This window comes from Symphalangus syndactylus, chromosome 9 (genome assembly GCF_028878055.3).
Source record: "Symphalangus syndactylus isolate Jambi chromosome 9, NHGRI_mSymSyn1-v2.1_pri, whole genome shotgun sequence".
Classification (NCBI taxonomy): Eukaryota; Metazoa; Chordata; class Mammalia; order Primates; family Hylobatidae; genus Symphalangus; species Symphalangus syndactylus.
In genome coordinates, this window is record NC_072431.2 from 59,418,402 (window position 1) to 59,442,165 (window position 23,764).

A 23,764-nucleotide genomic window follows, 5' to 3' on the forward strand; every position below is an offset into this window, starting at 1 on the left:
TGCCCGGCCTTAAATTAAATTAAATTAAATTAAATTATGTTGTAGAAATAGGGTCTCACTATATTGCCCAGGCTGGTCTGAAACTCCTGGCCTCAAGCAGTCCTCTCACCTCAGCCTCCAAAGTTGTTGGGATTACAGGTGTGAGCTGCCACCCCTGGCTGTCTGAACTCGCTTTTATTACACACCCACTTTCGAGATAATGATGTTAATCCCTTCACGAGGACAGCACCTTCATGACCTAATCATGTCTTCAAGGTCCTACCTCTCAGCATTGCTGCCTTGGGGATTAAATTTCCAACACCTGAACTTTAAGGGACACATTCAAACCATAACACAGAGAATGGAAACAGAAGCTTATGTGTGGAAATTAGACTATGTAATGACATTCCCCGTAGTTAGTTATCACTCACCTTGGCCACCACAGAGCACAGCACCACATGGGGAAGCTGAGATGGAGCGTCTGGGTCTTGCTTTTCCCAGCTGTAAAATGGGATAAGATGCACCTGTGAAGTTTGCTGGGAAACCCTGGCACAGTACCTGACCCGAAGTCGGCAATTGAAGGGAGCTACCCTATGCCCCCATCTCACGGATATGGAAACTGAGGCCCACTAAAGGGAGTGAGGGGCAGCCAGGAGGCCTGGCCAGTGCCTGCCTTGGTAGAGGGGAAGCCATGGTGATACTACTTTTTGTTCTCTGCCATCATCGCTGCCATCTGTGACTTGGGGTGTGGCTGTGACTGTCCCCTCGAGGGAAGCTGAAGGTCAGGGTCCACCAAGTCCCTCCTCGGCCTCCTTGTCTACAGCTGCTCACGGCATTTCTGTCTGCAGGGAACAGTATGATGTGCCTCAAGAGTGGCGAAAGGAAGGCACCCCTGGCATCTTCCAGAAGACGGCCATCTGGGAAGGTACCTCTAGTTAAGGGCAAGGAGATGAGAAGAGCTGGAGGGTGAAGAAAGGCAGGGTAGTGCCTGTGCCTGTGGGGGTGACGTGGGGTCCTGCCCCCCTTTGGGGTGGCTGTGACTGACAGCCCGTTCCCCACCTGCCACTGCAGCCCCAGACTCAGACACCACCCCTGCTGTGTGCAAGGGTGCAGGAGTGGTTGAGAACCAGATCCTGCCCCTGGAGACCAACTCAGTGAGGGCATCTAATGCACACTCAGCTAATCGGGGTGATAGGGCCATTCCCAGCGCAGAGGGAGCAGAGGGGGTGGACCTGACCCAGCCTGGGTGGGGATGGGGGGCGTCAGAGAAGCCCTCAGGTGAGACTGACTCTTGAGCAGGTGAGTAAGCAGGTATGCTTCCTCCTTCAACACAGTGGGAGCCCAGTAAGCAGGGAGGCCTTATCCCAGTGAGGACAGTGCCCAGGCAGGGGGCACTGCATGAGAAACGCCTGCAGTTGGGAAGGGGCTTGCTTTTGGTGGGGAAGGGAAGGCAGGTCAATCTCACAAAGAAAGAGTGAGGGACATGAGGTTGGCAGGGCTTCGGGAATGGGGTGGGGGGTTGAGGGGCTTTGGCCGCCCACCTTTTTTTGTGAGACAGAGTCTCGCTCTGTCGCCCAGGCTGGAGTACAGTGGCACGATCTTGGCTCACTGCAACCTCTGTCTCCCAGGTTCAAGCGATTCTCCTGCTCTCAGCCTCCCTAGTAGCTGGGAGGCATGCCACCACGCCCAGCTGATTTTTGTATTTTTAGTTGAGACAGTAGAGACAGGGTTTCATCATGTTGACCAGGCTGGTCTCGAACTCCAGACCTTAGGTGATCCACCCGCCTTGGCCTCCCAAAGTGCTGGGATTACAGGCATGAACCACCATGCCCGGTCACATTTTGAATTTTTTTTACTCAAAAGGCCATTCAGGGAGCACTAAAGCAGGGAGACCAGGTGGAGGAAGTGAGGCTGAGGGGGTTGGGGGAGGGAGAGGAGACGCAGCCTGGTGGGGATGAGGCTGAGGGGGTGGGAGAGGGAGAGGGAGTGAGGGAGGATTTCCGGGATTGTCTGAGCTGACCCTTGGGCCCCAAAGGTTGGGGGAGAAGCAGCCGGTGGAGCACACTGAGTTGGGGGGGCTGGTGGGTGCTGAGGGGGAGGCTGCAAGGCTCGTGCCTGTCTGAAGCTCCGGGAGGGGTCTGCAGCCTCAACCACGGACTGGAATAGAGGTTTGTCCATTCATCGGGGAGAATGCAGAGTGAGAAGTGAGGAGGGTGAAAGAGGAACCCCCCCTCCAGGAGCCACCGTAGAAGGACAGGTAGGGCATGAGGACCCCGATCTAGGAGGAGGCAGGAAAAGAGGGGTCAGAGGTGCAGGGAGAGCCCCGGAGTCCAGAGAGTGAGTGGTTCTGCGGGACCAGGAAGTAAGTGATCGCTGTGCTCCGGGAGGATGCTGGAAGAAGATTCTAGACGCAGCTTTTTTGCCTGCTATGGTTACCGTTGCTATGAGGGAGGGCGGCCCTGCTGACCCAGAGCCAGCCCTGTCTCCCGCTCCACTCTGACCTCACCCCTAAGTCCAGGGCTGCACGCATGCTCCTCCGTGGCCCCCGCTTCCACCCTGTGCATGTGGGGGGCTTCTGCTCCGCTCCCTCCTGTTCCGGGGTCCAGCGGGCGGCTCCCCAGGCAGGCTCGGCACTTACCCGCAGCCCAGTGATGCAGGGTCGGAGGGGTGGTCGGCAGTGGGAAACGGTGTAGGGCAGATGCCGGGCTGACTCTTCCTTTTGCTAGAGGAAATCCCCTCTGCCCCCTAGTCCTCCCCCCACCAAGGCTCCCATCACTCATCACGGCCTCTCCCTACAGACCAGAATCTGAGGGATAGCAGATTCGGCCTTGAGAACGCCTACAACAACTTCCGGCCCACCCTGGAGGCTGTTGACTCCGGCACTGAGGTGACTCAGCTGCGAGCTGCCCCCACCCCCTGAGGCTGCTCCGCTTCCTCTGGGGTTCCCTCTTCCCCCTGGGACTTCCTCTCTCCCCCTGGGACTCCCTCCTCCCCCTGGGTCTCTCTCGCTTCCCCCTGGGACTCCCTCCCTTTCCCCTGGGACTCCCTTCCTTCCCCTGGGACCCCTTCCCTTCCCCCGGGACTCCCTCCCTTCCCCTGGGACTCTCTCCTCCCCCTAGGACTCCCTCCCTCTCCCTAGGACACTCTCCCTACCCCTGGGACTCCCTTCTCCCCCAGGACTCCCTTCCTTCTCCTGGGACTCCCTCCTCCCCCAGGACTCCTTCCTCTCCCTGGGACTCCCTCCCTTCCCCCTGGGACTCCCTCCTCCCCCAGGATGCCCTCCTCTCCCTAGGACTTGCTCCTCACCCTGGGGCTGCCCCTTCCTCTGGGACTCCCCCCTACCCCCAGGACTCCCTCCTCTCCCTAGGAATCCCTCCCTTCCCCCTAGGACTCCCTCCCTCCCCCTGGGACTCTCTCCTCCCCCTGGGGATCCCTCCTCCCCCCAGGGCTCCCTCTTCCTCCTGGGGCTCCCCCTTTCCCGGGCCTGCCCCTTGGCCTCACCTCTTCTCTCCCGCCCCCTAGCTCCACATCCAGAGGCCGGAGATGGTAGCATCCGCTGTGTGAGCCAACGGGGGCCTCCCACCCTCATCTGTCTCTGTGCAGGAGAGCTGCAAACACAGAGCCCCCCACAGGCCTCCGGAGTTGGTCAAGAGGAGACCGAAGTCAGGCCCTGAAGCCGGTCCTGCTCTGAGCTGACAGACTTGGCCAGTCCCCTGCCTGTGCTCCTGCTGGGGAAGGCTGGGGGCTGTAAGCCCCTCCATCCAGGAGTTTCTAGACTCCCAGAAGCCTCGGCACCCCTGTCTCCTCCTGGGTGGCCTCCCCACTCTGGAATTTCCCTACCAATAAAAGCAAATCTTAAAGCTCAGAATGAGAAGTGAGAAGTTTCCTTCCCCTCCTTCCGCAGTTGGGGTCGGGTTGGGGGTCAGAGCCCTCCTGGGAAGGGATTTCTCCTGGGACTGACTGCTGAATGGGGCATGGAACGAATGCTCTGGGCCCCTTCCTGTGTCCTGGCAGGGGGCCCCCTCCCCTGCTCCAGTCAGGACAGGGCTAGGCCTGCCTCTGCTGAGGTCCCTGTGGCAGAAAAGCCTAATGTCAGATTCTGGGGACAGGAGAGGACCTCAGGTTCAACCCCAGTTGGCCAGGGAGTGAGCACTTGGCTCCGCGGAGCTTGTACAGGGCAGGGTCACTCCAGATGGCCATGGGCGCCGTGCTTACCTCGGAACCCACAGACCAAACCCAGGAACTCCCTGCCCAGGCATGGCCATGTCTTCAGGGTAGACTCATAGGACAATAAGAAGGGTTATTTTATTTATTTATTTTTTCTGAGACAGAGTCTTGCTCTGTCGCCCAGGCTGGAGTATGGTGGCACGATCTTGGCTCGCTGCAACCTCCGCCTCCCAGGTTCAAGCGATTCTCCTGCTTCAGCCTCCTGAGTAGCTGGGATTGCAGGTGCCCGCCACCATGTCTGGCTGATTTTTGTATTTTTAGTAGAGGTGGGGTTTCATCATGTTGGCCAGGTTGGTCTCAAACTCCTGATCTCAAGTGATCTTCCCATGTCAGCCTCCCAAAGTGCTGGGATTACAGGTGTGAGCCACCATACCCGGCCAATAAGAAGGGTTGGAGAAGAGACAAAGGGGGTGTCTCTGCTAGGGGTTAGGGTCAGATGCAGGTGATACCCTCCTCCTTTCCCAGCTCAGGCCCGGTCCCTCTTGCCCATCTCCCACCACCCTCGGTCGGGGGATCTCATCAGCTCCCCCCGGCTCCTACAGGCCCCCTGGGCTGCCCCTCTATTGGGGTGATAAAGCTGATAACCCTCACGCCTATGGGCTGCCAGGCCAGGGAGCGGCACCCCCTCCCTCTGCCCTTTGGTCTGAAACAGGCCCTGCGCCCCAAGTCATGAGGTAAGCTTCCAGACTGACTCAGGCTCAGGCTGGTCCCTGATCCCCAGTGTCTCAGGGACCAAAGGTCTCTGGCACCCTTTATTTATGAGTTTGCTTCTCTGAGGCTCATTTCGCCAGCTCCTTTGGGGGTGACAGGCAAGTGAGACGTGCTCGGAGCTCCGATGCCGAGGCCAGGGACCATGGCGCTGTGTCTGCTGACCTTGGTCCTCTCGCTCTTGCCCCCACAAGCTGCTGCAGAGCAGGGTGAGTGACCCCCATGCCCTGCTGCCCACAAGGCCCCCATCCCAGGGGCCAGCCTGCTGTCTGCCCATCCCCGAGGGAGGGCTGCCTCCAGGGCACCAATGGGGGGGTGCCCTCTGCCTGGAGCTCAGCCCTGTGCCCAGCCCCTGGACTTCTCTTCTCTCTCCAGCGAGCTTTTGGGGGAAGAGCCAGGGCATTGGAGCCTCCTCCAGTTGAGGGTCTCTGAGCCTTAGTTTCCCCTTCTGAGCCTCAGTCTCCCCTCCGGAAAGTAAGAATAATAACACCTGCTTTTCAGGGCAGCTGCTGGGATTGAAAAGAGCTCCCCGCCAGGCATGATCCCTGGCACAAGACTGATGCTCAACCCATATTAGTCTATCCTTACCCAGTGAATGTTCCCGCCAGCTCCCTGTCACCTCCCACACCAGCACACCCTGCTGTGTGCCCCGGGAATGTTTCCGGGATGTAGCCACACGGGCACAAAATGGGGTTTCAGAAGCCCCAGATTCTAATCCTGCCATGAAACAGCCCCTGGGGCTGCTCAGTTCATCTCCTGCCTCAGTCTCCCCAGAAGACAAGGCATTAGGACCTCTGAGGATCGTTCCAGCACAGCCGCTTTGGGCTTCATGGCCGTGGGGACCCGGTGGGCTCAGGGCAGGATGGATGACAGTGGGTTCCAGTTGGACTCTCTGCCCCTCACCTGCCCCCAGAGAAGGGCGTAGGGGAACCAAGACAGAAACTGGACCCATAGACCTCAGGGTCCCTGCCCCTCGAGATGTCACCCTGTGGCGATGTCACCCAGACCTGCCAGCCCGTTTGTCGTAATGAAAACACTCCCTTCCTTGCACTTTCTGCGCCTCCCAGACCCTTGGTGATGTATCCCTAATAACGGCATCTTAGACAGGATCTTCTGTTTCCCTCCCAATCCATGCCCCCTTCTGTCTCCCTGTCTCCTCCCTTTTTTTTTTTTTTGAGATGGAGCCTCAGTCTGTCACCCAGGCTGGAGTTCTGTAGCGCGATGTCAGCTCACCGCAACCTCCACCTCCCGGGTTCAAGCGATTCTCCCACCTCAGGCTCTTGAGTAGCTGGGATTACAGCCACGCGCCACCATGCCCAGCGAATTTTTGTATATTTTTAGTAAAGACGGGGTTTCACCATGTTAACCGGGCTGGTCTCAAACTCCTGACCTCAGGTAGTCCTCCCACCTTGGGCTCCCAAAGTGCTGGGATTACAGGGGTGAGCCACTGCTCCTGACCCCCTCCTTTCTTTCTCTCTGCTCCTCCCTTCCCTCTTCCTGGGTTCTTCTAGCCCCTTCCTTCCCTCTCTCTTCTCTTTCTTCTTCTCCCCGCCTCTCCTTGGGCCCCCTCCTGGCCTCTCCCCACTTTCTGCGTGTTATCGTTGATTTCATCCCTAGCCTCCGTCTCTGCCTTTGTAGAATGTGACTTTTCAGACCCTGTTCCTACTCTCCAGGATTCTGTGGCTCCTCCGTCTCTGTGCCTGGCATTGGCTGTCCTCTGGGGCCCTGGCCAGCTTTGAGCAGCCTCTGACCCTTTCCATGTTCCCTCTCCAGGGACCCAGAGCCTCACACCTGCTCAAATCACAGGGCTGGGGATACCAGGGCAGGGCGTGGGTCTAGAGAGACAGCTGCAGTGGCCTCAGCCTGGTCCTTCCCAGCAGACACACCCTCTCATCCCGCAGGTCACCTGGTTATATTGCTTGTCAACAAAACACAATGTCCTGTCTGTTCGCCCAGCCCAGCCCTGCCATCACAGATGCCCTCTCACCCCTACGCCCAGCATGAGGGCCACCAAGGCCTGGGTGCTCAGTCACCTGTCCATGGCAGGTATCCCTCTGCCCTCCCCCCATCCCTGTTTAGGGCTCTGTTCCCATCTAGCACTTCCATCACCATCCCACTCTTGTCCTCCTCCCGAGAGACTTTTTTTTTTTTTTTTGAGAAGGAGTCTCGGTCTGTCACCCAGGCTGGAGTGCAGTGGCGCCATCTCACCTCACTGCAACCTCCACCTCCCAGGTTCAAGCAATTCTCCTGCCTCAGCCTCCCGAGTAGCTGGGATTATGAGTGCACGCTACCACACCCAGCTAATTTGTGTATATTTAGTAGAGACGGGGTTTCACCATGTTGGCCAGGGTGGTCTTGAACTCGGAACCTCAGGTGATCCATCTTCCCAAAGTGCTGGGATTACAGGCGTGAGCCACTGCACCCAGTACCCTCCTGAGAGATTCTAAGGGAACTTCAAATATCTACCCCGGCTCCCTACTCCCATCAACAAGGCTCCCCTCCCAGGCCAGGTACAGTGGCTCATGTCTATAATCCAGGCATATTGGGAGGCCAAGGTGGAAGGATCACTTGAGCCTAGGAGTTTGAGACCATCCTGGGCAACATAGCAAGACCCCATCTCTACAATAAATTAGCTGGAAATGGTGGTGCACGCCTGTGTCCCACCTACCTGGGAGACTGAGGTGGGAGGACCGCTTGAGCCTGGGAGGTCGATGCTGCAGTGAGCTGTGATTGCACTACTGCACTCCAGCCTGGATGACAGAGTGAGACCCTGTCTCCAAAAAAATCAAAAACACCCACCTCCTCCAGGGAACCCTCCAGGAATCTGCACTAACTCTCCTTGCCTCAAGCCCACCCCTGTAACCACAGGGGACCAGAAAAAATTGTAGTTGTTGCTCCCTGGGGCTGTCATTATAAAGTACTGCAATCTCCGTGCCTTATGATAACAGAAATGGATTGCCTTGCTGTCCTGGAGGCCAGAATCTAAAACCGAGGTTCACAGGGCCATGATCCCTCTGAAGTTGCCAGGGAAGGGTCTGTCCCAGGCCTCTCTCCTGGCTGCGGGTGGTTGGTGGCAATCTGTGGCGTTCCTGGGCTGGTAGACGCTTTGCCTCCATCTTTACCTCATCTTGCCGTGGGTGTATCTATCTCTGTGTTGGGTTAGGACCCATGCTAGTGACCTCAGTTTAACTCGATCCCCTGCAAAAACCCTATCTCCAAATAAGGCCACCTTCTGGGGCACTGGGGATTAGAGTTTCAGTTCAGCTCACAACAGAAAGGAATGAGGGGAGACCCTGCCGGGGTGGGGCATGAGGAGCAGACCTTTCAAAATTAAAAAGAAATATTTTTGGTTTTTATTTTTTTTTAAGACAGTCTCACTCTGTCCCAGGCTGGAGTGCAGTGACACTATCTCGGCTCGTTGCAACCTCTGCCTCCCAGGTTCAAGTGATTCTCCTGCCTCTGCCACCTGAGTAGCTGGGATTACAGGCGCCCACCACCATGCCTGGCTAATTTTTGTATTTTCAGTAGAGACGGGGGTTTTGCCATGTTGGCCAGGCTGGTCTCGAACTCCTGACCTCAAGTGATTTGTCCACCTCAGCCTCCCAAAGTGTGAGCCACTGCGCCTGGCTGATACAGTGACTTGTTTTCTTTTGATTAGATACCCAGTAGCGGGATTGCAGGATCAAATGGCAGATGTACTTTGAGTTCTTTGAGAAATCTCCATACTGTTTTCTATAGAGGTTGTACTGATTTACTTCCTGTCAGCAATGTATAAGCGTTCCCTTTTCACCACATCCATGCCAATATCTGTTTTGTTTTGTTTTGTTTTGGCTTTTTAATAACGGTCATTGTGACTGGGATATATTCTGTATCTCATTGTGGTTTCAATTTGCATCTCCCTGATGCAAATCAGTGATGTCGAGCATTTTTTCATATGCTTGGTGGTCATTTGTAGATCTTCTTTTGAGAAGTGTCTGTTCATGACCTTTGCCCACTTTTTGATGGGAGGGAGCAGGCTTTTTTTAAAAAAAAAAAAAAAAAAAGAGAAATTGCTGACCAGGAGCAGTGATTCATGCCTGTAATCCCAGCCCTTTGGGAGGCTGAGGTGGGTGGATCACCTGAGGTCAGGAGTTCAAGATCAGCCCGGCCAACCTGGCAAAACCCCATCTCTACTAAAAATAGAAAAATTAGCTGGGCATGGTGTGACAAGCCTGTAATCTCAGCCCCTCAGGAGGCTGAGACACGACAATCGCTTGAACCTGGGAGGCAGAGGTTGCAGTGAGCCGAGATGGCATCACTGCACTCCAGCCTGGGCGACAGAGTGAGACTCTATCTCAAAAAAAAAAGAAAAAGAAGAAATTGCTAATAGCTGGAAAAAAAACAGCAAGGGAGGAAACAAGTGAGGAGAAGGGGGGATGTGACCCCAACTGCTTCTGCCTCCTTCTCTTCCATCCCCATCCTCCCACCTCCCATGGCCCTCCAGTGGGGAGGTAGTTGCCTGGTCTGCGGGGCCTCAAACCAACCCATTGCCCTAACCTTCTGAGATCAGATGAATGCTTTGGCTTCAACATGAACAATCTATTTCTCTGTAATTGGTCAAAATTAATGGAGAATAGCCCTTGAGCACTGATCTTTTATTTCCCTCCCAAACCTCCTCCCCGCTCTGTCTCCTCCTTTTTTTTTCTGAGATGGAGGCTTGCCCTGTCACCCAGGCTGGAGTGCTGTAGCGTGATGTCAGCTCACTGCAACCTCCACCTCCATCTTGATGGGAGGTAGCAGGCCTTCTTTTAAAAAAAGAAATCATTGACCAGGAGCAGTGGTTTATGTCTGTAATCGCGGCATTTTGGGAGGCTGGCACACTCTGTCTTAGGTGGCCGACCGTGGCCACCAGCACCCGACTTGAGCACTGCACTCCAGCCTGGGTGACAGACGGAGACCACGTCTCTAAAAAAAAGAAAAATTTAATGGGGTTGGGGAGAACAGAGCCAACATAAAAACAATTAGAGGACCAGGCATGGGTGGTTCATGCCTGGAATCCCAGCACTTTGGGAGGCTGAGGTGGGAGGATCACTTGAGCCCAGAAGTTTGAGACCAGCCTGGGCAACACAGGGAGACTTTCATCTCTACAAAAAAATGTAAAAATTAGGCATTGTGGTGTGCGCCTGTGGTCCCAGCTACTTGGGAAGCTGAGGTAGGAGGATCACTTGAGGCCAGGAGGTGGAGGCTGCAATAAGCCATGTTTGCACCACTGCAATCCAGCCTGGGTGACAGAACGAAACTCTCTCTCAAAAAAAAAAAAAATAAATAAATAAAACCTGGGCATGGTGATGCATGCCTGTAGTCCCAGCTACTTGGGAGACTGAAGCTGAAGGACTGCTTGAACCCAGGAGGCGGAGATTGCAGTGAGCCAAGACTGTACTCCAGCCTGGGCAACAATGAGACCTTGTCTCAAAAAATAAAGAAAGAAAAAATAAAAATAAAAGAAAGCAGTTATGGAGGAGCCCACACAGTGGATGTTGCAGAACTGAGTGCTTGCTATGTGTGGGGGACTCACCCCAATAACACTGTCCAAGTCCCAGTCCCTTCTCTCCCCTTATCTCCTATACTCACCCCTGCAAAGCCTTCTTACTTCCCTCTGACTCCACCCTCTTCCCACCTCCTGGGGGTCAGTGGGTCAGGGGCTACCGGGCACAGTGGAGTGAAGATGCTCACGGGGAGCCCTTGGCCTCCTATATCTGCCTGGATTTACCTGCGGGGGCCAGGCCCAGGCAGGGACAGGGGTATGCTGTTTCCAGGAAGTCTTGCTGTGGGCCTGGGCCTATGGCCTGGCTCTGCCATAAGGAGGGCTGGCTATGGGAGCCATGAAGCCTCGTTGGCCTTGGTCACTTGGCCTTGCCACTCCATCCCTGGCACAGTCTGTCTTAGGTAGCCGACCCCAGCCACTAGCATCCCACAGATAAGCGACTTCATGCAGCTCATAGTGCTGAGATAATGGGGCTGAGACCTCTCATCTGGTTCTAGATGAAACTGGTTACATAATTTTAGGGCCCAGAGCAAAATGGACATGCAAGGCCCTTTGTGCAAAGATTTCTTGTGGTTTTTAAGAGATATGACCTCGCTCTGTTGCCCAGGCTGGAGTGCAGTGGCGCCACCATAGCTCACTGCAGCCTTGAACTCCTGGGCTCAAGTGGTCTTCCCGCCTCAGCCTCCCAATTAGCTGGGACAAGAGGTATGCACCACCACGCCCGATTAGTTTTTTTTTAGTAGAGTTAGCATCTCACCATGTTGCCTAGGCTGATCTCAAACTGTGGCCTCAAGTGATCCACCTACCTCAGCCTCTTGAGTACCTGGGACTACAGGCATGCACCACCACGCCCAGCTAATTTTTTTTATTTTTAGTAGCGACAAGGTCTTGCTGTGTTTCCGAGGCTGGTCTCAAACTCATGGCCTCAAGCAACCCTCCCCACTTGGCTTTCCAAAGTGCTGGGATTACAGGTGTGAGCCATCACGCCCGGCCTATTTTATTTTTTCATTATTGAAAGATAATATGCCAGACACAGTGGCTCATGTCTGTAATTCCAGCATTTTGGGAGGCCGAGGCTGGAGGATCACTTTGGACCCAGAGCTTGAGACTATCTGGGCAACATAGCAAGACCCCACCTTTACGTCTATTAAAAGTAATAAAAAGAAATTATATTATATTATATTATATTAATTTGCATGAATCCAGTGTGGATGAAAGGTAGTAAGTGAGGTTGGGGGTGGGGCACCTAGGGCCCATGCCCAGTCCTAATTTTTATATTTTATATTTCTTGTAGAGATGAGGTTTCTCTCTATTGCTCAGGCTGGTCTCGAACTCCTGGTGTCAAGTGATCCACCGCCCCTCAGTCCCCTAAAGGGCTGGGATTACAAGCATGAACCACCATGCCTGGCCAATCTATTTATTCTTGAGTGAGCTTTTCTAGTTTGTGTCTTCCAGAGAATTTGTTCATTTCATCTAAGTTGTCAAATTTATTGGCATGAAGTTGTTTACAGATCTCCATTTTAATATCTGTAGAATCCTAGTGCCCTGGTAGTTTTCTTCACGTTTCTTGTGTTTGGAGTTGTTGAACTTTTTGGAGCTGTGGGCTTATAGTTTTTATCAAGTTTGAAAATGTGGGGCCATTGTTTCTTCACATATTTTTTAGATACCCCTTTTTCTCCTTGCCTTTAGGGACTCCTATATATTAGGCTGCTTAAAGTTGTCCCAACACTTACTGATAATCTTTAAAAAAAAAATTCTTTTTTTTTTTTTTGAGACAGGGTTTCATTCCATTGCCCAGACTGGAGTGCAGTGATGCAATCTCAGCTCACTGCAACCTCCGCCTTTCGGGCTCAAGCAGTTCTCCTGTCTCAGCCTCTCAAGCAGCTGGTACTACAGGTGCATGCCACGATGCCCAGCAAATTTTTGTATTTTTTGTTGAGATGGAGGTTAAATCATGTTGCCCAGGCTGGTCTCAAACTCCTGGGCTCAAGTGATCTGCCTGTCTGGGCTTCCCAAAGTGCTGGGATTACAAGCGTGAGCCACCGCACCCCACCCTTAAATTTTTTTTTAATTCCTTTTTTTTTTTTTTTTTTTTTTGAGATGGAGTCCTGCTCCGTCACCCAGGCTGGAGTGCAGTGGCACGATTTTGGCTTACTGCAACCTCCGCCTCCTGGTTCAAGTGATTTTTCTGCCTCAGCCTCCTGAATAGCTGGGACTACAGGTGTATGCCATCATGCCCAGCTAGTTTTTGTATTTTTAGTAAAGACAGGGTTTCACCATATTTGCCAGGCTGGTCTCGAACTCCTGACCTTGTGATCTGCCCACCTTGGCCTCCCAAAGTGCTGGGATTACAGGCATGAGCCACCATGCTCTGCTCATTTTTTCTTTACGTCTTTCAGTGCGGATAGTTTCTATTGCCATCCCTTCACATCATTATTTATTTTCTTCTTCAATGTCTAATCTGTCCTTAATCCCATCTGGTGTATTTTTTTTACCTCTAGAAGTTCTGTTTGTTTATATACACATTTTTCATGTTTCTATTGGATTATTGCACATATGGAACACAGTTATAGAAACTATTTTGGACTGGATGCGGTGGCTCATACCTGTAATCCCAGCCCTTTGGGAGGCTGAGGCAGGAGGATCCCTTGAGGCCCAGAGTTCAAGACCAGCCTGGGCAGCAATAGTGAGACCCCTGTCTCTACAAAAACAAACAAACAAACAAACAAACAAAAAACTTTTAAAAAATTGGCTAGGCATGGTGGCTCATGCCTGTAGTCCCAGCTACTCAGAAGGCTGAAGTGGAAGAATTGCTTGAGCCCAGGAATTTGAGGTTGCAGTAAGCTGTGATTGCCCCATTGCACTCCAGCCTGGGCGATACAGAGAGACACTGTCTCTCAAAAAATAAACAAATAAGTCCGGATGTGGTGGTTCATGCCTGTAATCCCCGCACATTGGGAGGCTGAAGCCAGCAGATCACCTGAGGTTGAGAGTTCGAGACCAGCCTGACCAACGTGGAGAAACCCCATCTCTATTAAAAATACAAGATTAGTTGGGGTGTGGTGGCACACACCTGTAATCCCAGCTACTCGGGAGGCTGAGGCAGGAGAATCACTTGAACCCAGGAGGCAGAGGTTGCGGTGAGCCAAGATCATACCACTGCACTCCAGCCTGGGCAACAAGAGCAAAACTACAGCTCAAAAAAAAAAAAAAAAAAAAAAATAGCCGGGTCTGGTGGCAGGTGTCTGTAATCCCAGCTACTCAGGAGGCTGAGGCAGGAGGATTGCTTGAACCCGGGAGGCAGAGGTTGCAGTGAGCAGAGATCGCACCACTGCACTCCAGCCTGGGTGACAGAGCAAGGCTCTGTCTCTAAATACATACATACATACGTACATACATACTACTTAAATGCCTTTCTCTGAAGACTCTTATGTCTGTGTCCATTCTGGGTAGGTTTCCATAGGCTGATTATTTTTCTGTCCATGGATCATGTTTTCTTGACTGTTCATGCTCAGTAATGATTCATGCCAGATGTGAATTTTACCTTGTTGGGTGCTGGGAATTTTTGCATTCCGTTTTTATTATTATTATTATTTTTGAGACAGAGTCTCGCTCTGTTGGCCAGGCTAGAGTGCAGTGGCACGATCTCGGCTCACTGCAACCTCTGTCTCCTAGGCTCAAGCAATTCTCCTGCCTCAGCCTCCCGAGTAGCTGGGATCACAGGCGCATGCCACCACGCCCAGCTAATTTTTCTATTTTTAGTAGAGACGAGGTTTCACCATGTTGGCCAGGCTGGTCTTGAACTCCTGACCTCAGGTAGTCCGCCCACCTTGGCCTCCTAAAATGCTGAGATTACAGGCGTGAGCCACCGCGCCCGGACTCTTTTTTTTTTTTTTAGTAAACTTTCTAGCTAAGAATATATGACTGTACATTGTATTTTCTATTGAAAGACTTCAGTTGTCTGATTAATAAATTTCCCAAGTACTTAAGAAATTCCATAAATCTAACAAATTAAATGTATTTTTTTTGAAACTTCCCCACACATAGATGGTTCTATGGGTCTAATTAAATGTTTACGTGTGTTGAATCTTAAGTTCTCTTAAATGTTTTAACAGTTTACAATCTTAGCAAGGTTCTAATGGAAAATCACAAATCTAAATCAACCACTCACTTATATATTTCAAATTGCAATTACAATGTTCGCTTTTTTTGTTTTTTTTTTTGAGTCTTGCCCTGTCACCCAAGCTGGAGTACAGTGGTGTGATCTCGGCTCACTGCAACCTCTGACTCCCAGGTTCAAGTGATTCTCATGCCTCAGCCTCCCAAGTAGTTGGGACTACAGGTGCACATGCCACCATGCCCGGCTAATTTTTGTATTTTTAGTAGAGACAGGGTTTTGCCGTGTTGGCCAGGCTGGTCTTGAACTCCTGACCTTGTGATCCGCCTGCCTCAGCTTCCCAAAGTGCTGGGATTAAGGCATGAGCCACCACGCACAGTCAGTTGGCATGTTATTCTAATAGGTCATATTCTCTCTTTCTAGAAATATTTATTTATTTATTTTAGGGACAAGGTCTCACTCTGTCACCCAGGCTAGAGTGCAGTGGTGCCATCATAGTTCATTATGAACATGATCTCCTGGGCTCAAGTGATCCTCCTGCCTCAGCCTCCCAGGTAGCTGGGACTACAGGCACGTGCCACCATCCCCAACTAATTTTCATAAATTTTGTAGAGACAGGGTCTCACTCTGTCACCTAGGCTGGAGTGCAGTGGTGCAATCATAGCTCATTGTAGCCTTGACCTCCTGGGCTCAAGCGATCCTCTCCCCCCAGCCTCCCAAAGTGCTGGAACTACGGGCACATGCCACCTGCACAATTTGACATTGCTGGACCTCCCCCAGGCTGGGGAGCAAATCCCCTGTACCATCTTCTTGCTTTACTTTCTGGGGCAGGGTCCTGATGGCTGATTTCTAACTGAAATCAGCAGGCTGGTTCAGGGGCCAGGGACTTTCCAGGGCAGGGAGTAGAGACTCAGAGGCTTCAAGAGAATGAAGGAGGATTGTGGCTCTGGGATACTAACTCCCCTTTGTCTCTTTCAGACCTCAGCATGAACGGGGCTGTGTGGGATGGAGGAGGGTGCATCTCCCAAGGGGACCTCTTGAAGCCTCAGTGCCAACAGCTGTGTCAGAACCTTAAGACAGGTAAGGCAACAGACTCCAAGATCTGGGAAGGTGACTCACCTGTGAAAGGGCTAGAGCGACCCCTGCCAGGCTGGTGAAGCTGCCACATTTTACAGTGTGTGACGGCTTGAGATCTGGGGCCAGGAATTACAAGGCAGATGTGGAATCACCCAGGCAGGGACTGTGGAAGAAAGGGGGTTCAGGTCGAGTTCAATTCCTAACCGCGTAGAAGGGAAGGCAGGAGAGACTAAGACACTGGAGAAACTAATTCCACTTCTTCCTGAAAATGGATGACATCCCTCATCTGAACACATTTTCAGTAAAAAGCCCAACGACAACAATCACTCCTGACATACAGAACCATAAGAAACTTCTAAACAAAATATCATTGTATCTTAAACAGGTTCTGCGGCAAACGACGTCACAGGTACAACACCTACAAACGTTATGGTGCCACGAATAAGCACCGACGTGCCCATGTCAACACTGAGTGAAGAAAGCACTTCAACAACAACGGTTTTTGTCAGCATCACACCTGTGACCAATTTTGAGGCCTCCACGTCTTTAACATATAAGGTTGATATGAGCACACCTCTGACCACTTCTACTCAGGCAAGTTCATCTCCTACTACTCCTGAAAGCACCACCATACACAAATCAACTAACAGTGAAGGAAGCACTCCATTAACAAGTATGACGGCCAGCACCACGCAGGTGGCCAGTTCAGAGGCTATCACCCTTTTGAGGACTTCTGTTAAAATCAGCACACCTGTGACCATTTGTGCTCAAGCCAGTTCATCTCCTACAACTGCTGAAGGTCCCAGCATGCCAACCTCAGCTCCTAGTGAAGGAAGTACTCCATTAACAAGAATGCCTGTCAGCATGATGCCGGTGGTCAGTTCTGAGGCTAGCACCCTTTCAACAACTCCTGCTGACTCCAACACTCCTGTGATCACTTCTACTGAAGCCAGTTCATCTCCTACAACTGCTGAAGGTCCCAGCATGCCAACCTCAGCTCCTAGTGAAGGAAGCACTCCATTAAAAAGTATGCCTGTCAACACCACACTGGTGGCCAGTTCTGAGGCTAACACCCTTTCAACAACTCCTGTTGACACAAGCACACCAGTGAACACTTCAACTGAAGTCAGTTCCTCTCCTACAACTGCAGATGGTGCCAGTATGCCAAGCTCAACTCTTAGTGAAGGAAGCACTCCATTAACAAGTATGCCTGTCAGCACCATGCCAGTGGCCAGTTCTGAGGCTAACACCCTTTCAACAACTCCTGTTGACACCAGCACATCTGTGACAACTTCTACTGAAGCCAGTTCCTCTCCTACAACTGCTGAAGGTACTGTCATGCCAACCTCAACTCCTAGTGAAGGAAGCACTCCATTAACAAGTATACCTGTCAGCACCACGCTGTTGACCAGTTCTGAAATGAGCACACTTACAACAACTCCTGTTGACACCAGCACACCTGTGAGCACTTCTACTGAAGCCAGTTCACCTACTACAACTTCTGATGGTGCCAGCATACCAACCTCAACTCCGAGTGAAGGAAGCACTCCTTTAATAAGTATGCCTGTCAGCACCACGCCTTTGACCAGTTCTGAGGCTAGCACCCTTTCAACAACTCCTGTTGACATAAGCACACCTATCACCACTTCTACTGAAGCCAGTTTATCTCCTACAACTGCTGAAGGTACCAGCATACCAAACTCAACTCCTAGTGAAGGAAGCATTCCATTAACAAGTATGCCTGTCAGCACCACTTCGGTGGCCAGTTCTGAGGCTAGCACCCTTTCAAAAACCCCTGCTGACTCCAACACTCCGGTGACCACTTCTACTGAAGCCAATTCATCTCCTACAATCGCTGAAGGTACCAGTCTGCCGACCTCAACTCCTAGTGAAAGAAGCACTCCAATAACAATTATGCCTGTCAGCACCACGCCGGTGGCCAGTTCTCAGGCTAACACCCTTTCAACAACTCCAGTTGACACCAGCACACCTGTCACCACTTCTACTGAAGCCAATTCCTCTCCTATGACTGCTGAAGGTACCAGCATGCCAATCTCAACTCCTAGTGAAGGAAGTACTCCATTAACGAGTATACCTGTCAGCAACATGCCAGTGGCCAGTTCTGAGGCTAGCACCCTTTCAACAACTCCTGTTGACTCCAACACTCCTTTGACCACTTCTACTGAAGCCAGTTCACCTTCTACAACTGCAGAAGGTACCAGCATGCCAACCTCAACTTATACTGAAGGAAGCAGTCCACTAACAAGTATGCCTGTCAACAACACACCGGAGACCAGTTCTGAGGCTAGCACCCTTTCAACAACTCCTGTTGACACCAGCACACCTGTGACCACTTCTTCTCAAGCCAGTTCATCTCGTACAACAGCTGATAGTGCCAGTATGCCAACCACAACTCCCAGTGAAGAAAGCACTCCATTAACAAGTGTCCCTGTCAGCACCACTTCAATGGCCAGTTCTGAGGCTAGCACCGTTTCAACAATGCCTGTTGACACCACCACACGTGTCACCACTTCTACTGAAACCAGTTCATCTCATACAACTGTGGAAGGTACCAGCATACCCACTTCAATTCCTACTGAAGGAACCACTCCATTAGCAAGTATGCCTGTCAGCACCATGACAGTGGCCAGTTCTGAGGCTAGCACCCTTTCCACAATTCCTGTTGACACCAGCACACGTGTGACCACTTCTACTGAAGCCAGTTCCTCTCCTACAACTGCTGAAGGTACTGTCATGCCAATCTCAACTCCTAGTGAAGGAGGTACTCTATTAACAAGTATACCTGTCAGCACCAAGCCGTTGGACAGTCCTGAGGCTAGCACCCTTTCAACAACTCCTGTTGAGTCCAAAAGTCCTGTGGTCACTTCTACTGAAGTCAGTTCATCTCCTAAGCCTGCAGAAAGTAACAGCATGCCAACCTCAACTTATTGTGAAGGAAGCATTCCATTAACAAGTATGCCTCTGAGCACCACACCAGTGGCCAGTTCTGAAATCAGCACCCTTTCAACAACTCCTGTTGACACCAGCACATCTGTGACCACTTCTTCTCAAGCCCGTTCATCTCCTACAATGGCTGATGGTATCAGCATGCCAACCTCAACTCCTAGTGAAAGAAGCACTCCATTAACAAGTATGCCTCTCAGTACCACGCTGGTGGCCAATTCTGAGGCTAGCACCCTTTCAACAACTCCTGTTGACACCAGCACACCTGTGACCACTTCTACTGAAGCCCGTTCATCTCCTACAACTTCTGAAGGGACCAGCATGCTAACCTCAACTCCTAGTGAAGGAAGCACTCCATTAACAAGTGTGCCTGACAGCAGCACGCCAGTAGTCAGTCCTGAGGCTAGCACACTTACAGCAACTCCTATTGACACCAGGACACCTGTCACCACTTCTACTGAAGCCAGTTCATCTCCTACAACTGCTGAAGGTACCGGCATGCCAATCTCAACGCCTAGTGAAGGAAGTACTCCATTCACAAGTATCACTGTTAGCAACACGGCGGTGGCAGGTTCTGAGGCTAGCACCCTTTCAACAACTCCTGTTGACTCCGACAGTCCTGTGACCACTTCCATTGAAGCCAGTTCATCTCCTCCAACTGCTGAAGTTAACAGCATGCCAACCTCAACTCCTAGTGAAAGAAGCACTACATTAACAAGTATGCCTGTCAGCACCATGCCGGTGGCCAGTTCTGAGGCTAGCGCCCTTTCAACAACTCCTGTTGACACCAGCACACCTGTGACCACTTCTTCCGAAGCCAGCTCATCTCCTACAACTTCTGAAGGTACTAGCATGCCAACCTCAACTCGTAGTGAAGGAAGCACTCCATTAACAAGTATGCCTGTCAGCACCACGACAGTAGTCAGTTCCGAGGCTAGCACGCTTTCAGCAATTCTGGTTGACACCAGCACACCTGTCACCACTACTACTGAAGCCAGTTTCTCTCCTACAACTGCTGAAGGTACCAGCATACCAACTTCAACTACTAATGAAGGAACGACTCCATTAGCAAGTATGCCTGTCAGCACCACGGCCTTGCCCAGTTCTGAGGCTAGCACCCTTTCGACAACTCCTGTTGACTCCAACTCTCCTTTGACCGCTTCTACTGAAGCCAGTACATCTCCTCCAACTGCTGAAGTTACCAGCATACCAACCTCAACTGCTAGTGAAGGAAGCACTCCATTAACAAGTATGCCTGTCAGCACCACACCAGTGGCCAGTTCTGAAATCAACACACTTTCAACAACTCCTGTTGACACCAGCACACCTGTGACCACTTCTTCTCAAGCCAGTTCATCTCCTCCAATGGCTGACGGTATCAGCATGCCAACCTCAACTCCTAGCGAAAGAAGCACTCCATTAACAAGTATGCCTGTCAGTACCACGCCAATGGCCATTTCTGCGGCTAGCACCCTTTCAACAACTCCTGTTGACACCAACACACCGGTGACCACTTCTACTGAAGCCCGTTCATCTCCTACAACTTCTGAAGATACCAGCATGCCAACCTCAACTCCTAGTGAAGGAAGCACTCCATTAACAAGGATCCCTGTCAGCACCACCTCAATGGCCAGTTCTGAGGCTATCACCGTTTCAACAATGCCTGTTGAAACCACCACACGTGTCTCCGTTTCTGTTGAACCCAGTTTATCTCCTACAACTGCTGAAGGTACCAGCATACCAACTTCAATTCCTACTGAAGGAACCACTCCATTAGCAAGTATGCCTGTGAGCACGCTGCCACCGGCAAGTTCTGAGGCTAGCACCCTTTCAACAACTCCTATGGACACCAGCACACCTGTGATCACTTCTACTGAAGCCCATTCATCTCTTAAAACTTTTGAAGGTACCAGCATGCCAACCTCAACTCCTAGTGAAGGAAGCACTCCGTTAACAAGTATGGCTGTCAGCACCATGTCGGTAGTCAGTTCTGAGGCTAGCACGTTTTCAGCAACTCTTGTTGACACCAGCTCACCTGTCACCATTTCTACTGAAGCCAGTTCATCTCCTACAACTGCTGAAGGTACCAGCATACCAACCTCAACTCCTAGTGGAAGAAAGACTCCATTAGCAAGTATGCCTGTCAGCAACACGCTGTTGACCAGTTCTGAAACAAGCACCCTTTCAACAACTCTTGTTGACACCAGCACACCTGTGACCACTTCTTCTGAAGCCAGTTCATCTCCTACAACTTCTGAAGGTACTCGCATGCCAACCTCAACTCCTAGTGAAGGAAGAACTCCACTAACAAGTATGCCTGTCAGCACCACGCTGGTAGTCAGTTCTGAGGCTAGCACCCTTTCAGCAACTTCTGTTGACACCAGCACACCTGTCACCACTTATAATGAAGCCAGTTTCTCTCCTACAACTGCTGAAGGTACCAGCATACCAACTTCAACTCCTAGTGAAGGAACGATTCCACTAGCAAGTATGCCTGTCAGCACCACGCCCCTGACCAGTTCTGAGGCTAGCACCCTGTCGACAACTCCTGTTGACACCAGCACACCTGTGACAACTTCTACTGAAGCCAGTTCCTCTCCTACAACTGCTGAAGGTACCGTCATGCCAATCGCAACTCCTAGTGAAGGAAGTACTCCATTAACAAGTATACCTGTCAGCAACACGTTAGTGGCCAGTTCTGAGGCTAGCACCTTTTCAATACCTCCTGGTGACACCAGCACACCTGTGACCACTTCCTCTCAAGCCACTTCATCTCGTACAATGGCTGATAGTGTAAGTATGCCAACCAGAACTCCCAGTGAAGAAAATACTCCATTAACAGATATCCCTGTCAGCACCACCTCAATGGCCAGTTCTGAGGCTAGCACTGTTTCAATAACTCCTGTTGACAACACTCCTGTGACCACTTCCACTGAAGCCAGTTCATTTCCTCCAACTGCTGAAGTTAACAGCATGCCAACCTCAACTCCTAGTGAAAGAAGCACTACATTAACAAGTATGCCTGTCAGCACCACGCCAGTGGCCAGTTCTGAGGCTAGCGCCCTTTCAACAACCCCTGTTGACACCAGCACACCTGTGATCACTTCTACTGAAGCCCATTCATCTCCTAAAACTTTTGAAGGTACCAGCATGCCAACCTCAACTCCTAGTGAAGGAAGCACTCCATTAACAAATATGCCTCTCAGCACCACGCCGGTAGTCAGTTCTGAGGCTAGCACGCTTTCAGCAACACTTGTTGACATCAGCACACCTGTCACCATTTCTACTGAAGCCAGTTCATCTCCTGTAACTGCTGAAGGTACCAGTATACCAACCTCAACTCCTAGTGAAGGAAAGACTCCATTAGCAAGTATGCCTGTCAGCACCACGCTGTTGACCAGTTCTGAAATGAGCACCCTTTCAACAACTCTTGTTGACACCAGCACACCTGTGACAACTTCTTCTGAAGACAGTTCCTCTCCTACAACTTCTGAAGGTACTAGCAGGCCAACCTCAACTCCTAGTGAAGGAAGCACTCCATTAACAAGTAAGCCTGTCAGCACCACGCTGGTAGTCAGTTCTGAGGCTAGCACCCTTTCAGCAACTCCGGTTGACACCAGCACACCTGTCACCACTACTACTGAAGCCAATTTCTCTCCTACAACTGCTGAAGGTAACAGCATACCAACTTCAACTCCTAGTGAAGGAACGATTCCACTAGCAAGTATGCCTGTCAGCACCACGCCCCTGACCAGTTCTGAGGCTAGCACCCTGTCGACAACTCCTGTTGACTCCAACACTCCTTTGACCACTTCTACTGAAGCTGATTCATCTCCTCCAACTGCAGAAGTTACCAGAATGCCAACCTCAACTGCTAGTGAAGGAAGCACTCCATTATCAAGTATGCCTGTCAGCACCACGCTGTTGACCCGTTCTGAGGCTAGCACCCTTTCAACAACTCCTGTTGACACCAGCACACCTGTGACAACTTCTACTGAAGCCAGTTCCTCTCCTACAACTGCTGAAGGTACCGTCATGCCAATCTCAACTCCTAGTGAAGGAAGTACTCTATTAACAAGTATACCTGTCAGCACCACTCGGGTGGCCAGCCCTGAGGGTAGCACCCTTTCAACAACTGCTGTTGAGTCCAACATTCCTGTGGTCAGTTCTACTGAAGTCAGTTCCTCTCCTACACCTGCAGAAGGTACCAGCATGCCAACCTCAACTTATAGTGAAGGAAGCACTCCATTAACAAGTATGCCTGTCAGCACCACACCAGTGGCCAGTTCTGAAATCAACACACTTTCAACAACTCCTGTTGACACAAGCACACCTGTGACCACTTCCCAAGCCAGTTCATCTCCTCCAATGGCTGACGGTATCAGCATGCCAACCTCAACTCCTAGTGAAAGAAGCACTCCATTAACAAGTATGCCTGTCAGCAGCACGCTGATGACCAGTTCTGAAACGAGCACCCTTTCAACAACCCCTGTTGACACAAGCACACCTGTGACCACTTCTACTGAGGCCAGTTCTTCTCCTACAACTGCTGAAGGTACCGGCATGCCAATCTCAACTCCTGGTGAAGGAAGTACTCCATTAACAAGTATACCTGTCAGCAAAACGCCGGTGTCCAGTTCTGAGGCTAGCACCCTTTCAGCAACTCCTGTTGATACCAGCACACCTGTGACCACTTCTACTGAAGCCACATCCTCTCCTACAACTGCTGAAGGTACCAGAATGCCAACCTCCACTGCTAGTGAAGGAATCACTCCATTATCAAGTATGCCTGTCAGCACCATACTGTTGAACAGTTCTGAGGCTAGCACCCTTTCAACAACTCCTGTTGACACCAGCACACCTGTCACCACTTCTACTGAAGCCAGTTCCTCTCCTACAACTGCTGAAGTTACCGGCATGCCAATCTCAACTCCTAGTGAAGGAAGTACTCCATTAACAAGTATACCTGTCAGCAACACGCTAATGGCCAGTTCTGAGTCTAGCACCCTTTCAACAACTCCTGTTGACACCAGCACACCTGTGACCACTTGTTCTCAAGCCAGTTCATCTCGTACAATGGCTGATAGTGTAAGTATGCCAACCAGAACTCCTAGTGAAGAAGGCACTCCATTAACAAGTATCCCTGTCAGCACCACCTCAATGGCCAG

The 23,764-nt window shown here is 51.3% G+C and overlaps 2 protein-coding genes across 2 annotated transcripts in view; both read left to right on the forward strand.

Annotated features, from left to right (window-relative positions):
- MUC12 (mucin 12, cell surface associated) overlaps positions 1-3,847 on the forward strand; it is a 44,910-nt gene extending 41,063 nt beyond the window's left edge. Inside the window, 3 exon segments of the mRNA XM_055294505.2 lie at positions 828-904; positions 2,778-2,866; positions 3,502-3,847. Coding sequence (XP_055150480.1) covers positions 828-904; positions 2,778-2,866; positions 3,502-3,543 — 208 coding nt within the window. The 3' untranslated portion in view covers positions 3,544-3,847.
- A 1,194-nt stretch (positions 3,848-5,041) lies between these two features.
- The window catches only part of MUC17 (mucin 17, cell surface associated), a 38,633-nt gene continuing 19,910 nt past the window's right edge, over positions 5,042-23,764 (forward strand). The window contains exons 1-8 of the mRNA XM_055294438.1: positions 5,042-5,123; positions 15,534-15,635; positions 16,018-17,582; positions 17,760-18,113; positions 18,291-18,682; positions 18,860-20,237; positions 20,415-21,261; positions 21,439-23,667. Of these exons, the coding sequence (XP_055150413.1) occupies positions 5,042-5,123; positions 15,534-15,635; positions 16,018-17,582; positions 17,760-18,113; positions 18,291-18,682; positions 18,860-20,237; positions 20,415-21,261; positions 21,439-23,667 (6,949 nt within the window). The remainder of the gene's footprint in view (positions 5,124-15,533; positions 15,636-16,017; positions 17,583-17,759; positions 18,114-18,290; positions 18,683-18,859; positions 20,238-20,414; positions 21,262-21,438; positions 23,668-23,764) is intronic.